Genomic DNA, 14,262 nt, shown 5'->3' on the forward strand with positions numbered 1-14,262 from the left:
TCTGTTCTACCACAGATACCTGTTTCCCAAGTTTACACTGTGCTGGACTGAATTTGTAGACATGAAGGTCAATGTGCCCTGTGAAACCATCGAATACATTGAAGCCAACTATGGTAAGACCTGGAAGATTCCTATAAAAATATGGGACTGGAAGAACTCTCCCCCCAATGTGCAGTCCAATGGAATCTGGCCTATTTCTGAGTGGGATGAGGTCATCCAGTTGTACTGAAATAATAAGTTGAAATAGGAGAAGCTTTCTCCTGAAAAAAAAAAATGTTGGTAACTGTTTAAAAGACTACATGTCTATTTGTCAAACATAAGCAGGATCCAAAGGAAAAACATGACAAGTTTTAAGACTGAAAGAATCCTAACTCTTGAGCCATCTGATTTAATTATCTCATTCAGCATTCACTTAGTTTCTGTGTGTCAGATAAAATACTAGGTTACAGTGGAGAAGCAGAGACAAATGATCAAATGTCTGCATTGTTCCTGTCCCTTTGGTAAGCACCCCAGTTTTCCTTTGATGGAAATTTTCCACCTTTTGAAGAGCTGAAGTAGAATATAATATATCCTATAATTTTTTTTAAATGTTAAGTAATTCTTAGACTGGAAGATGAGCTTATCAGGCAAAGCTAATGAATGGTATATTCATGAAAAAGAACAATGTATTCCTGTTCTTAGTGTTGAAGCTTGTGTAATAGTGCTACCTTTAAGAATGTGGCATCTGAGTTAATTTTCAAGTGATCAGACTTTAGGTAGCATCAAGAAAAGATTGTTGCAGACTCATTTGACAAGCCATATGATGCAAATTGATTTAGAGCATAGGGTATTATTCTATAAGGGAAGGTGGGAGCTCATTTTGAGTTTTGTCAAGTTAATTTCATATATTTACTATTTTCATATTTGAAGTGAGAAGAAAGCTGATGCTTTTGTGATACTTAAATTTTCAACTATGGTGAGAATATTTTCATTGACCCTTGATGCACTTGTTGGTATATTATTCAAGCAAGACCATGCTACCAGACATGATTTTGAAGAGATGTGATTTTACAAAACTCACTTTCCTATTTCACTCTCAAACACTGTCTTAGGGAAAAATATGAGCTATTCATTGACATCTTCTATTTTCTCAGTTTATAACCCTTGCATTTCCAAATTAGTGTTGACCCTAAGATATTAATAGAAATACCTCTAATTTTTCTAAATATACCCTTCATTGTATTTACTCATCAGTCACGGCTCCTTATCTTTAATTTATACACAATAAACTAATTTAAGTGGCAAAAAGCTGTTCTTTTTCTCTTCTAAAACTACTTCAGATCTCCAAAATGAAAGGTAAATAATGAACCTGACAACTATTCCCCATCCTGGACTATACTGTTTATAAAGCTGTGTCTCTCTCTCATTGTTCAATCTGTGGAGTATCTATGGGTCAAGAACTCAGACTTCTCTGCTTTCTCAAGTACCATCTACTCTGGAACCCTTCATTCCCCTGCCCATCTCAAGGTATACCCCTGAGTGGGCTGGGATGACTTCCCTATCTCTTTACTAGTAGTCACTTGAATGATGTATTCTCATTGAGTGATAAAGGGAAATGCAGGTACAGTGAGCCTTGGGAAAAGAAGCTAAGTCTTATATCTTATCTGTGCTACTTAAAACTGTCTTGGGCTGACATGGTAGACTTTTTTCTGTAACAAGAATAACAAGTTCTTAATTTGAAAAACAACATGAAGATTTTCTTTGATGGATGGTAACCAACATTCTATCTCTCCTAGGATGCATTCTCAATGTAAAATCATTGGGCCTTTTCATAAATAAACAGGTTTTCAGGGATCTTTATAGATTACCAGCAGTACCCAAATGACAGGTCATCGTAATCATCTTTCTCTTTGTTAGAAAATCAGCCCATAGACTATAAACCAAGTTTTAAATATCCAACTCTAATTTCATTTTTCACACCCCAAAACAATATAAGAGATAATAATTGTGTTCTTGGGTAAAATCCACTCCACTTAGAGTGCTGTTTCCTTGTGCTTGGCATCTGGAACTCCATATTCTTCACATTCCTGCCTAAATTGGGGTTTCCAAATGTTTGCCAGGAAATCCTTCCCAACAAGTTCATGTTGTTTCTCTTGTATCTGTCTCAGGAGTATGAGATCTGGAAATGTGAAGAAAAAAAAAAAAAAGATATCTTAGTCCAGTTGGTAAATATTCCATATTCTTCCTTACATAGATCAAGGCTGCTGAGATACCTTGTCTTCCTTCTGGTTTTACAGGCAGCTTTAGCTCTTGGGCTCCATTCTAATTTGGAGAAATGAAAGCCTTTCCCCAGAATATGAAGAGAGCTGAACTTACCTCTGATACTGATTCAGCCTTACTTCAGCCTGTGCTTCTTAACATTTGAACTTGGCTGAGTGTTCAGAGACCCTGAGTTAAGTGTATCCCCCATCAATATCTCATCAGATCACTTTTCTTTCCTTACTTAAGTATTCCAGCAGTCATTTTCCTAATCTGATCATTTTCAGTTCCAGTTTGCCTGGTTTACCTGAAGAGGATCTCTTATATTAACTTATTGGTATTTAAACACTGTGAATGTTTCCAGAACGATCCTGAGAAGCAAGAACAGTCAACTGAGTTGCAAGTTGACAATCAGTCCACTGAGAAAGCCTTTCAGTCCTTCTCTAAGCTTGAGCATTTATCCTTATCCTCTGTCTACTCCAACAACTGATTCCTGGCCCCTGGAATAAAATAGTAGTTCCCCAAACTCAGTATTCCTAAGAATAGCTGAGCAGTGAGACTGCAGGTTTCCCTGATTCCCTAGCTACAAACCCTGAAAAGTGAACACTAGGTAATAAAATACATGCCAGCATCCCCCCCAAATAACTTAACATTTAAGTGAAAATCATCCTGCTCTTGAATCTTTAAAGCCAAAAGGAGCTTTAGTGCAATATTCATTGTAACTCTCTTATTTTGTAACTAGTAAATAAGAAATATTTTGAGCAAGAAACAGCTGAAGCTAAAACACAAGAGTGCCATGACATCCAGTCCAGTGTTTCTTTCATTACTTACATCCCCGCACAACATCTTTGACCCTCTCAAAATGCTTGACAGAGGAATTACCCAGTGTTCAATGATACAGTTTCAGGGGTTTTTTTGCCATTCCCCACTTAATATCTTTTTGCTCGGGTTGAAACCCCAAGGTGACAAAGAGATTAGGGAAGGAATGTTTCTTTGTTGTCCAGAATTTTTAGGCTACCTTCTTTATCTGAAAAAAAAAAACCTTGTCTCCCAAAAATAAAATTGTTCATACCTGGAAATACCAGCCTTTGGTACCTGATTCTCCAGAGCTCAAGATGTATTCCATTGATGCTTTACCCTTGTATTTCCCCAGAGAACCATCAGCACCAATTTGCTAAGTGCCCCTCTTTGAAGAGTCCCTCCCCTTCATGAAGCAGCCTTTCACGTGGATCTTTCTGTCTCAAGCCCTTTTTTTCCTGAAAGATCTTTACCGTTCAAAGAGAACAATAGTTAGATGTAAACAGAGTACATTGCAATTTTCAGGACTTTTTTTTTTTTCTGCTTGGCTGGAAAGGAAATTGGAGTATCTAGTTTCTTTCTGCTTTTGGTTATTTATAGTGATAATTTCTTATGAATGGAAGTAGTTAACAACAGACTGTGCTCATTTCTTTTTAAATTTGTGACTCCAAATCATTATTTCTATTCTTACACAACAACAAAGCCTCAAATGCACATAGGATAGGCCGAAAACTGCATATCTCAGCAGGGGTTTATAGATTGAATACCAAAGTTGAATCTGAAAGACACACTTGGAATAAGTTCTCAGCTCCAATCTAAAATGTCATCTAATATCACAAGCCTAAGGCTACAAATTTTTCTAAGTTTCCCCAAGTTTCACTTTCTAGAAAATAAACAGCTACTTCATCCTAAATGTTGTAAATCCCTAGGGGAAATCTTATCTCAAAAACGTAGTTATGCATTCCCTCCTTCTAACACATATTCATAGTTGTAGCTGCTTAAAGGCATGGAAAAACTCCAGTTACTGACTGAAAGAATTTCTCTAAAGAAATGACATAGGAAAGACAGTAGAATGAATTGGACCTAACTTTCCTATGTTCATATGTGAATACACAACCAGTGAAACTCCACATAGTGTACAACCACAAGAATGGGATCCTAATTAGAATAAGTTATGTTCCATGTATGCATGCTATGTCAAAATACACTGTACTGCCATGTATATCTAAAAAGAACAAATTTAAAAAAAAAAAAAACGAAAGAAAACAAGGCTGGGGTTGTGGCTCAGTGGTAGAGACTTTGCCTAGCACAGGTGAGGCACTAGATTTGATCCTTAGCACCACATAAAAACAATAAATAAAGTAAAGGTTAAATTCTCTAAAAAGAGAAAGAGAACATACCAATTATCACATCAAAAAAAAAAAAAAAAGTCACAGTGACTTTCTTTACTTTCCTCCTCTTCCTCTATTGTTAAAATCTGGGCTGGCTGGGTCACCTCTAACATCTCTATTATGGAAGGTAACATGTTAGTATAAAAAAGACCACAAGTGGGCTGGGTCTGGGGCTCAGTGGAAGCACACTTGCCCCGCATGTGTGAGGCACTGGGTTCGATTCTCAGCACGGAATAAATATAAATAAAATAAAGGTCTGTCAAAAAATAAAAAATAAAAATAAAAAAAAAAAAAGACCACAAGCTTTTGAGCACTGTAGGAGTTTGAATCCCATTTTATTATGTGGGATTTATAGTGTGGAGATGGGGGACTCTCAGCCTCTGTTTACATGAGTCAATTGGGGGAAATGATGCCTAATTCTAAGGGATTTTAGAAAGAGTCCATGAAATGTGTAAACCTAGGATTAAGTAAATATTCAAGAAATGTGCCACTTCCTAGTTCCATGTTGTTTTTTGTAATTATTCAAATGGGATTACAGAAATTGTAGGTCAGGATAAAATGCCCTACTCAGAAGATTAAATAACTGATTTGCTTAAGAAAAAAATTATTTTATCCACTCATTGCATGTCAAATTGTATAGTTTTATGAAATTCAAAGACATTACCACATTGACTCTTTTCTAAATAGAACTTGTATTATCATTTTGTTGATCAAGCTGTTGTCTCTTAATACTATCTCTTATGAAATTAGTTTCTTGATCCCAAGTAGTTCTTTGATTTAGTGTCTGCTCTCACCTGAACTCATTTTTCAATATTCTAGCTTTACCCAGAGGATTTTGGAAAATGAAAGAATTTGGAATACTTAGTTTTATTTAATTATCTGTGTTTTGATATGGGTGTAACTCACTGACAGAACACTTGGCTAGAGCATGTATGCAGTTTTAGGTTCAATTCCCAGAACCACCAGAGGTGGGGAGATGATCTATGCCTTTTTATTGTCAGAGAATTGAAAATACTCGTGTCCACTGTCCCAAAATTTGTTTCTATCTCAACTAGCAAGAATCAGCAAGGTATGAGATACCATTTTAAGCTACTCACCATCAGACTGGAATCTTAATTATAATTTATAAGTGAAGCAGATCAATTCATTTGTGATACCTTTGTATAAAAATCAAAAAGGCAAGTACAAATTTTCTAATGAGAAATCTGAACTTTCAGATATAGCCTAGAATTCCCACCACTCCCATAACTCCTGAACCCAATGGAGTGTAGGTAAAAAAAAGCCTTTAGCCCACCAAGCTTCCATATACTCATAAGCATCTCCCACAAAAGTGTTGAAAAGGGGCTATAAAGAGAACTAGAAGTATAGTATTTTGTTGTATAAAATAAGGTACTCACACGCCTTTTAAAAAATTAAAGATCTTACATCTTTCTAATGATTTATTCTGAGCATGGAGATACTTCATGTGTTTGTTATTTGAAAATCATGTAGCTCTTTGTGTGTTCCTTCCAATTCATAACTATAAAACATGTATAGGAATTTTTAAACATGAGTAGATTTCAGGGTATGCTTACCTGTTTACTATTTGGTTTTATCTTCAGGTATAGATACTTTGTGGTACTACTGAAAATACCTTTAATAATATTATTTTGACCAAAATTTGTAATATATAATTTACTTTGAAGTGATGAATAAAATTTTTTCTAATCTCTTGAGATATCTTGTATTTATTTTCAAAATTTTAAGTAAGAATAACAACCACTAGCATTTCATAAATAATCTGGTAAAATAGTTATTTTGCCATCAATACAGTATTTCTAAAAATTAAGTCCAGGAACTTCAGAGGTCTGCACACATGTACTTGGGAATTTTTTGTTTGTTTTTTAAAACATATTTTTAATTATGAAATATTTTTGTGTTTTTGGTTTTTTAATTTATTTTTTTAAATACACAACAACAGTGTTATTATACATATAGAGCACAATTTTTCGTATCTCTGTATATAAAATATGTTCATGTCAATTTATGCCATTATACATGTACTCTTTTTTTGCATTACAATTTCTTAATACACATATATACCACAATTTTTTCATATCTCTGTATATAAGGTATGTTGGCACTAAATTCAAGTCTTCATACATGTATTTTGTATAATGATGTACTTGGAAATTTAAGTTTTCAGGGATACAGTATGCCCTCCAAAGAACACCAGGAAGACACCTATAATCACACAAAGGTTTATTAGCTCTTGGTAGCAAAAGAAAATGCCTACCATGAGGGACCATAATATAATATATTTCAGAAGGAAAGAACTAGAAACATCTTTTATAGAATTTGAGCCAAAGATAGATTGTGAAGAGTAACTGGTGGAATAGAAATACCACAGGGCCTGAAGTTTTTGAAGTCTTAGTTTGTGTAAATTCAACAATGTCTAAAAAGGAATTATATACCAAGACCAGTGATATTTATTCCAGATACAAATTGCTATATCAACCTAAAATCAGTCAGTATAATACAGTATATCAACTAGCTAAAGAAGAAAATTATAGGATCATATAAATAGACACGGAAAAGGGGATTAACAAGATCTAGCCTCCATTTGTGATTGAAGAAAAAAAAAAGTAAGTTAGAAAAAGGGAATGACCTCAACTCAATAAAGAACAAGCTGATAATCAAACACTTATTAACTTGATAAATAGCATCTAAAGTAAAAGATTGAATTTGTTTCCCCTAGCATTGGGGAGAAGGCAAGAATGTCTGCTCATACTAATTTTAACAATCTAATACTGTTCTAGCCACTACAATAAAGCAAGAAAAATATAAATTGGAAAGAAACGTATCTCTTTATTTCCAGGTGACATGATTGTCTACCTAGATAATACCAAGGAATCTTTTTATTTTTTAAAAATTAGATCAAGGAGGAAACAGTCTCATGGAAGGGACAATATCATAGCAGCTGAGAGTGAACTAAAACAACAGTTCTGCAGTGACCAATAGGGGTAGGAATACTGGGAAACTGCCAATAGGCAACTCAGAGAGCTGCAGACCAGGTGAAAACCAAAGTTATGTTTCCAGAGTAGAAAGAGAATAAAAGTAATAGATGGTGGTCATGCAGTGGCTCAGCAGAACAGGGGAAGTTCCCCTCCAAAAAGCCAAAAGAAATTTTCTTTTTTTTTTTTTTTTTTTAAAGAGAGAGTGAGAGAGACAGAGAATTTTTTAATATTTATTTATTTATTTATTTATTAGTTTTCGGCGGACACAACATCTTTGTTTGTATGTGGTGCTGAGGATCGAACCCGGGCCGCACGCATGCCAGCTGAGCGTGCTACCGCTTGAGCCACATCCCCAGCCCCAAAAGAAATTTTCCCAACAATGTTTAAGAAAAATCTGTCCAACAAATTTTTATCTAAGCAGAAAATAAGCTCAGGTACAATGCCCTTCACTAGTGTAGGAGAAAGTCCTGGCACTTTCCAGTTGGAGAAAGCCCTAGCATTCTCCGGAGGAAATAAAGTGGCAATAGATCACAAAGGCTGTTTGGACTTCATGAATAAGAGACTAGGGATCCTTGTACATTACCTTTGTTTTCACATTTTGCTATTTTTTTTCTTTATACTTTTTGTCTTGATCTTTAAATAATTGTTTTTTGGATGCCCAAGATCTAACAGCCACATAGACTCTGCTTTTCAGTGAATCAATGGGTTCTCATGTCTTGAATCAGTCTGTAACACAGGAGAGAGACTATAACACAGACTTGGGAGAAACTCAGAATAGCCATGGCAGCTGCAGTTGCTGGTATATCAGTGTAAGAGTAGAAGAGTAAAAGGTGCTTTCATTTGGAAATGGTGGCCTAAACTCTGGGATAATGAATATGACTGCTGGGAAGGGAAATTGAGATGAGGGTCAGAAAGAAAATAGTAATCCTCCCCCCACAAAAATCTATGACCAGACGGGCTGGAGTAAAGACTGTCATATTCCACAACTTTCCCCTAGCACACAGAGGCTTTCAGAATGAGAAGTGTGACATTATCCAGGTCAGTCTACAGGTAGAGCAAGCAAGAAGACTAATCAGTAGTCCTTCCAGATTTAGACTTTCTCTCCCAGACACAATGACAAAACCATTTGGAGGATGAAATCTGTTTAAATAAGATAATGCATCCCCAACAGAGGCTGCAAGGCAGGGATGAGAAGCAGATATATAAATATACAGCCTCAAAAAATACAAGGAAACAAGACACCTCTAAAAACATAACCCTGGGGCTGGGGTTGTGGCTCAGTGGTAGAGTGCTTGCCTAGCATGCATGAGGCACTGGGTTTAGTCCTCAGCAACACACACACACACACACACACACACACACACACACACACATAAGATATTGTGTTCACCTACAACTAAAAAATAAATATATTTTTTAAAAAACCTATAACCCCCCAATAACTGAATGCATACATGATGATGTAGATGAAGTCCCAAAGGACTCAAAAAGTTAATGGTTAAAATGATCAGTGAACTAAAAGAAGACTTACGGAACAAACTAAGAGAAAATATAGGATATGAAAGAGATTTCAATAAAGAGAGATTCTGAAAAAGAACAAATCCTGGAAATGAAAGGCTCAATAAATCTAATTAAAAATTTAGTTGGAAGTCTTACCAATAGATCAGATCTCTGAGATGGAAGAATTACAGATCTTGAAGTCAAGGCATATGAACTGTAGCACTCAGTCAACAATAAAGAGGTTGGGAGAAACTCAGGATAGCTATGGCACCTGCAGTTGCTGGTATATCAGTATGAGAAACCATGATCAAAATATGTTAAGAAATCTAAGGAAATGTTAAGAAACTGAATGTAAGAATCATTGCAATTAAGAAGAGAACTGAGATACAGAATAATGGATTTATAACCTTTTCAGTGAAAGAAACAATAGCAGAAAAAAGCTCCAAGCCTTGGAATCAGATGAACATTCAAATATAGGAAGCATTTATAACCTCAAATAGAAAAGATCAAAGATGAACCTTTACATGACATAATTAAAATGCACAATGTACAGAACAAGGATGAATTTTAAAAAGACTTGAGAAAATTGTCCAGTTTCATTTAGAGGTAAACCAATCAGGATAATTGCAGAAACTAAAATCTGTGAGTACTTGGAAAGACGTTTTTCAAGCCCTGGAAGAAACTACCACCCAAGATTGCTGTATCCAGTAAAGCTGTCCTTCAGAATTGAAGAAGAAATAAAAACCTTTCAAGATAAAAATAAACTAGAACTTATGAGTATTAAGCCAGCATTACAGAAAATACTTAAAAGAAATCCTATGCACAGAACTGAAAAACAAACTCCAGAGCTCTGAAAGGATAAGCCTCATTAAAAGAGTGGTTAAGCAAATAAAGATTAGGACCAAATTAAACATCAGAAATAAATCAAAATGGCAGGAAAGAAATAAACACCTCTCTATAATAACACCAAATATAAAATGGTCTTAACTCTCCAGTTAAAAGACATATTAGACTGGCAGAGTGGATTAAGAGACAGTATCCAACTATATGTTGTCTACAAGAGATTCATCTCACAGGCAAAGACACCCATAGCTGGCAGTGAAAGGATGGAAAATGATATTCCATGCAAATTAATCCTGAAAGCAAGAAGGAGTGGCCACTCTAATATCCAACAAAGCAGACTTCAAGCCAAAATTAATCAGGAGAAACAAAGACCTTCATACTGGTAAAGAGAACAATACAAGAAGATAGACCAATAGTATATGCCCCAAACTTCAGTGCATCTAGTTACATAAAACTAACGCTACTCAAAGACTCAGATCCAAGTGCAAGTAATACTGGGTGATTTCAACACACCTCTCTCACTAATAGAAAAGTCATTAGAACAAAATCATTAAAGATTTTTCAGACCTAAAAAATTCAGTAAATCAAATGGACTTAACAGATATCTGAATATTCAGCCCAATGCAATCAAATTCACTTTCTTCTCAGTTGCTCACAGAATCTTCTCCAAAAGAGATCATATTTCAGGTTACAAAGCAAGTCTTAGCAAATACAAAAAAAAAAAAAAAAAATATAATCCCATCTAATCAAATCATAATGGAATAGAATTGAAATAAACTATAATAAAAACCATATAAACATACATAAACACAGATTGATGAAAGGATCATAGAAGAAATCAGGTGAGAACATTTTAAATGCTTAAAATCAAAAGGAGTATAAAGATACAACCAACATACCAGAATCTCTGGGACACTATGAAGGCAGTCCTGAGAGGAAAGCCTGTTAGAGTCTGTAAACAAGTCAGGATGGCGCCTGGCAAATGTTAGAGTCTGTAAACAAGTCTGGATGGTGCCTGGCAAAATGCCAGAGGGAGTGATTTGTGAAGTAACACCAGCGAGCCATTAAGTGTGGAGATTCCTTATTGGTTGACTGATGTATCTAGTTTATGCTAATTAAGATAAGCTGTGTGGAATGTATAAATACCTCTGTTGTCCTACAATAAACGGCTTCCATTCCTGCTGTATCAACGTACACAAGTTCTTCGTCACCCCCCGGTTATTTTGCTGCAGCTGGACTGCAGCAAAAGCCTATGAGTGCCTTTTTTAAAAAAAAATCAGAAAGATCCTGTGTTATCTTTTCACTGTTGTGACTTAAATACCCAACAAGAACAACTTAGAGGAGGAAAAATTATTTGGACTCATAGTTTTAGAGGTTTACTCCATAGTCAATGAACTCTATTGTTCTGGGCCCAAGGTGAGGAAGAATACCACGGTAAAAAACATGGCTGAGGAGCACTACTCTATTCGTGGCAGTCAAGAAGCAGAGGGGAGGGCTGGGGTTGTAGCACAGTGGTAAAGCACTTTCCTCCCACAAGTGACACACTGGGTTCAATCCTCAGTACCACATAAAAATAAATAAAGTATTATGAACATCTACAATAAAAATATCTTTAAAAAAAAAAGACACAGGGGATAAGGGAAGGGGCCATAGGGAAGATGAACCTTTTCCAGGTATGACATCAATGACCCACTATCTCCAGCCACAGTTACTACTAGGAAGTCCATTTAAACTAGGACAAGCTGATTAGCTTACAGCTATCACAATCCAATCATTTCACTTCTGAATGTTCCTGCATTAACACAGGAGCTTTGGAGGGGCACCTACATTCAAACAATAACAGATTGTAAATAAGCAGCCTAATGATTGATCCTCACATCCTAGAAAAACAAGAACAAACCAATTCTAAAAACAAAAGTAGGGAGGAAATAAGATCAGAGCTGAGATTAATGAAATAGAGAATAAAACAACAATACAAAGGATCAATATAGCAAAGAGCCAATTCTGAGCAAGATTGTATAAACTCTTAGCCAAATTAACCAAAATAGAAAAAAAGACTCAAATTTAAAAAACACAAAGCCAACATCATAGTGAATGGGGAAAAACTAATAGCATTTCCTCTGAAACCAGGAATAAGAAAAGGATGTCCACTCTCATTATTTCCATTAAATATAGTTTTTAAAACTTTAGCCAGAAAAATCATGCAAGAGAAGGAAATAAAAGGAATACAAATAGGAAAGAAAAGAGTCAAATCGTCACTGTTTACAGATGATATGATTCTATAATTGGAAGACCCAAATACCACACTAGAGGACTTCTTAGCACTGATAAACAAATTTGGCAATTTGAAAAGGATATAAATTCGATACACAAGGATCAATAAATTTTCTATATACCAGTAATGAATCTGCTGAAGAAGAAATTGGGATGAGAATTCCATGCACAATAGCCCCTCCCCCAAAATATAATATTTAGTAATGAATCTACCAAGGTGAAAAACCTCTAAATGAAAACTGTAGAATACAGAAGAAAGAAATTGAAGACATTAGAAAACAGACCTCCCATGTTCTTGGCTAGGCAGTATTGATATTGTTAAGATGGTCATATTAACAAAAAAGTAATCTAAAGATTCAATGCAATCCCCATCAAAGTATCTATGACATTCTTCCCAGAGCTACAAAATACAGTCCTAAAATTTGTATGAAATAACCAAATACCCATGATAACCAAAGTAATTCTAATCAAGAGCAGTGCTGGAGTCATCACCAAACCAGATTTCAAATTATAGTACACGGCTGTAGTAACAAAAACAGCATGGTAATGGTATAAAATAGACTCATTGACCAATGGAATAGAATAAAGGACACAGAGACAAATACATATAGTCTCCTGATCCTTGACAAAGGTACCTAAAACACATATATGATGGAGGAAAAAACAGCCTTTTTAACAAATAGTGCTGGAAAAACTCTATGTTCATATGTGGAAAAATGAAACGAGATCATGCTCTCTCACCCTGCACAAAAGTCAACTCAGAGTGGATAAAAAACCTGGACTTGGACCAGAAACTTTGCAACTATTAGAAGAAAATAAAGAGTCAACACTTACATAAAGGTACAGGTAATGACTTCCTCAATCAAGCTCCTAAAACTCAGGAAATAAAACCAAGAATTAAGAAACTATATGAGGGCTGGGGATGTGGCTCAAGCGGTAGCGCGCTCGCCTGGCATGCGTGCGACCCGGGTTCGATCCTCAGCACCACATACAAACAAAGATGTTGTGTCCGCCAAAAACTAAAAAATAAATATTAAAATTCTCTCTCTTTCTCTCTCTCTCAAAAAAAAAAAAAGAAATTATATGATATCAGTTTTAAAAAATTCTGCATAGAAAACAAGAGCATTATGAGAGGATCCATGGAATAGGAGAAAATCTACCAGCTGCTCCTTCAATAGAGGACTAATATCCAGAATATATAAAGAACTCAACACACAAACACAATAACTGAGCAAATGAACCAAACAGACATTTATTGAAAGTAGAAATAAAAATGGCCAATGAATATAAGAAAAATGTTCCACATCTTTAACAATCGGTGAGATGAACATGAAACCATGCTGAAATTTCATAGCACACTAGTTAGAATGGTATTCATTAAGAATACAAATAATAAATGCTGGTGAGGATGCTGGGTTGGGGGAAGGAACACTCATACATTGTTGGAATTGTATATTAGTACAATCAGTATGGAATTTTCTCAAAAGTCTAGGAATGGAGGCACTAGAATGACCCAGCTATACTACTGCTTGATATTTATCCAAAAGAACTACAGTCAACATACTATAGTGATACATGCATACCCATGTTTATAGGTTCTCAATTTACAATAGTCAAGTTATAGAACCAGCCTAGGTGTCTGTCAAAAGATGAATGGATTAAAAAAATGTGGTACTATACAATGGCGTTTTACACAGCCATAAAGAAAAACAGTTACATCATATGCAAGAAAATGCATGAACTAGAGATCATAGTGTTAAGTAAAACAAACCAGTCTCACAAAATCAAAGATCAGCTGGGTGCAGTGGTACATGCCTGTAATCCCAATGGCTCAGGAGGATGAGACAGGAGAATCACGAGTTCAAAGCCAGGCTCAGCAACAGCAAGGTGCTAAGCAACTCAGAGAGGCCTCTGTCTCTAAATAAAATACAAAATAGGGCTGGGGATGTAGCTGAGTGGTCCAGTGCCCCTGAGTTCAATTCCCGGTAAGAAAACAAAACAAAATAAAACAAAAAATACAGGGCTGGGGATGTGGCCTAGTGTTTAAGTGCCCTCAACTTTAATCCTTGGCACCAAAAAAATAAATAAATAAATAATTAGTCAAGGGTCATATGTACTTTCTTTCTTTCCTTTCTTGCCTGTTTTTTTTTTTTTTTTTCCTTTTTTCTTTTTTTCTATGGGTCTCACTAAATTCTTGAGGCTGGCCTCTAAAACAGTCCTCC

At 35.5% G+C, this 14,262-nt stretch overlaps 1 protein-coding gene across 11 annotated transcripts in view; it reads left to right on the plus strand.

The window, feature by feature from the left end:
- Fktn (fukutin) overlaps positions 1-14,262 on the plus strand; it is a 94,696-nt gene that overhangs the window by 60,309 nt on the left and 20,125 nt on the right. The window contains exon 9 of one of the 11 annotated variants that reach the window (XM_027942961.3): positions 16-6,111. The exons of the other annotated variants lie outside the window; for them this stretch is intronic. Within the exon in view, the coding sequence (XP_027798762.1) occupies positions 16-229 (214 nt within the window). The 3' untranslated portion in view covers positions 230-6,111. Of the gene's footprint in view, positions 1-15; positions 6,112-14,262 lie in introns of those variants that run through there. 11 annotated transcript variants of the gene reach the window in all.

The sequence above is a fragment of the Marmota flaviventris genome, chromosome 13, assembly GCF_047511675.1.
Source record: "Marmota flaviventris isolate mMarFla1 chromosome 13, mMarFla1.hap1, whole genome shotgun sequence".
In the NCBI taxonomy this organism is placed as follows: Eukaryota; Metazoa; Chordata; class Mammalia; order Rodentia; family Sciuridae; genus Marmota; species Marmota flaviventris.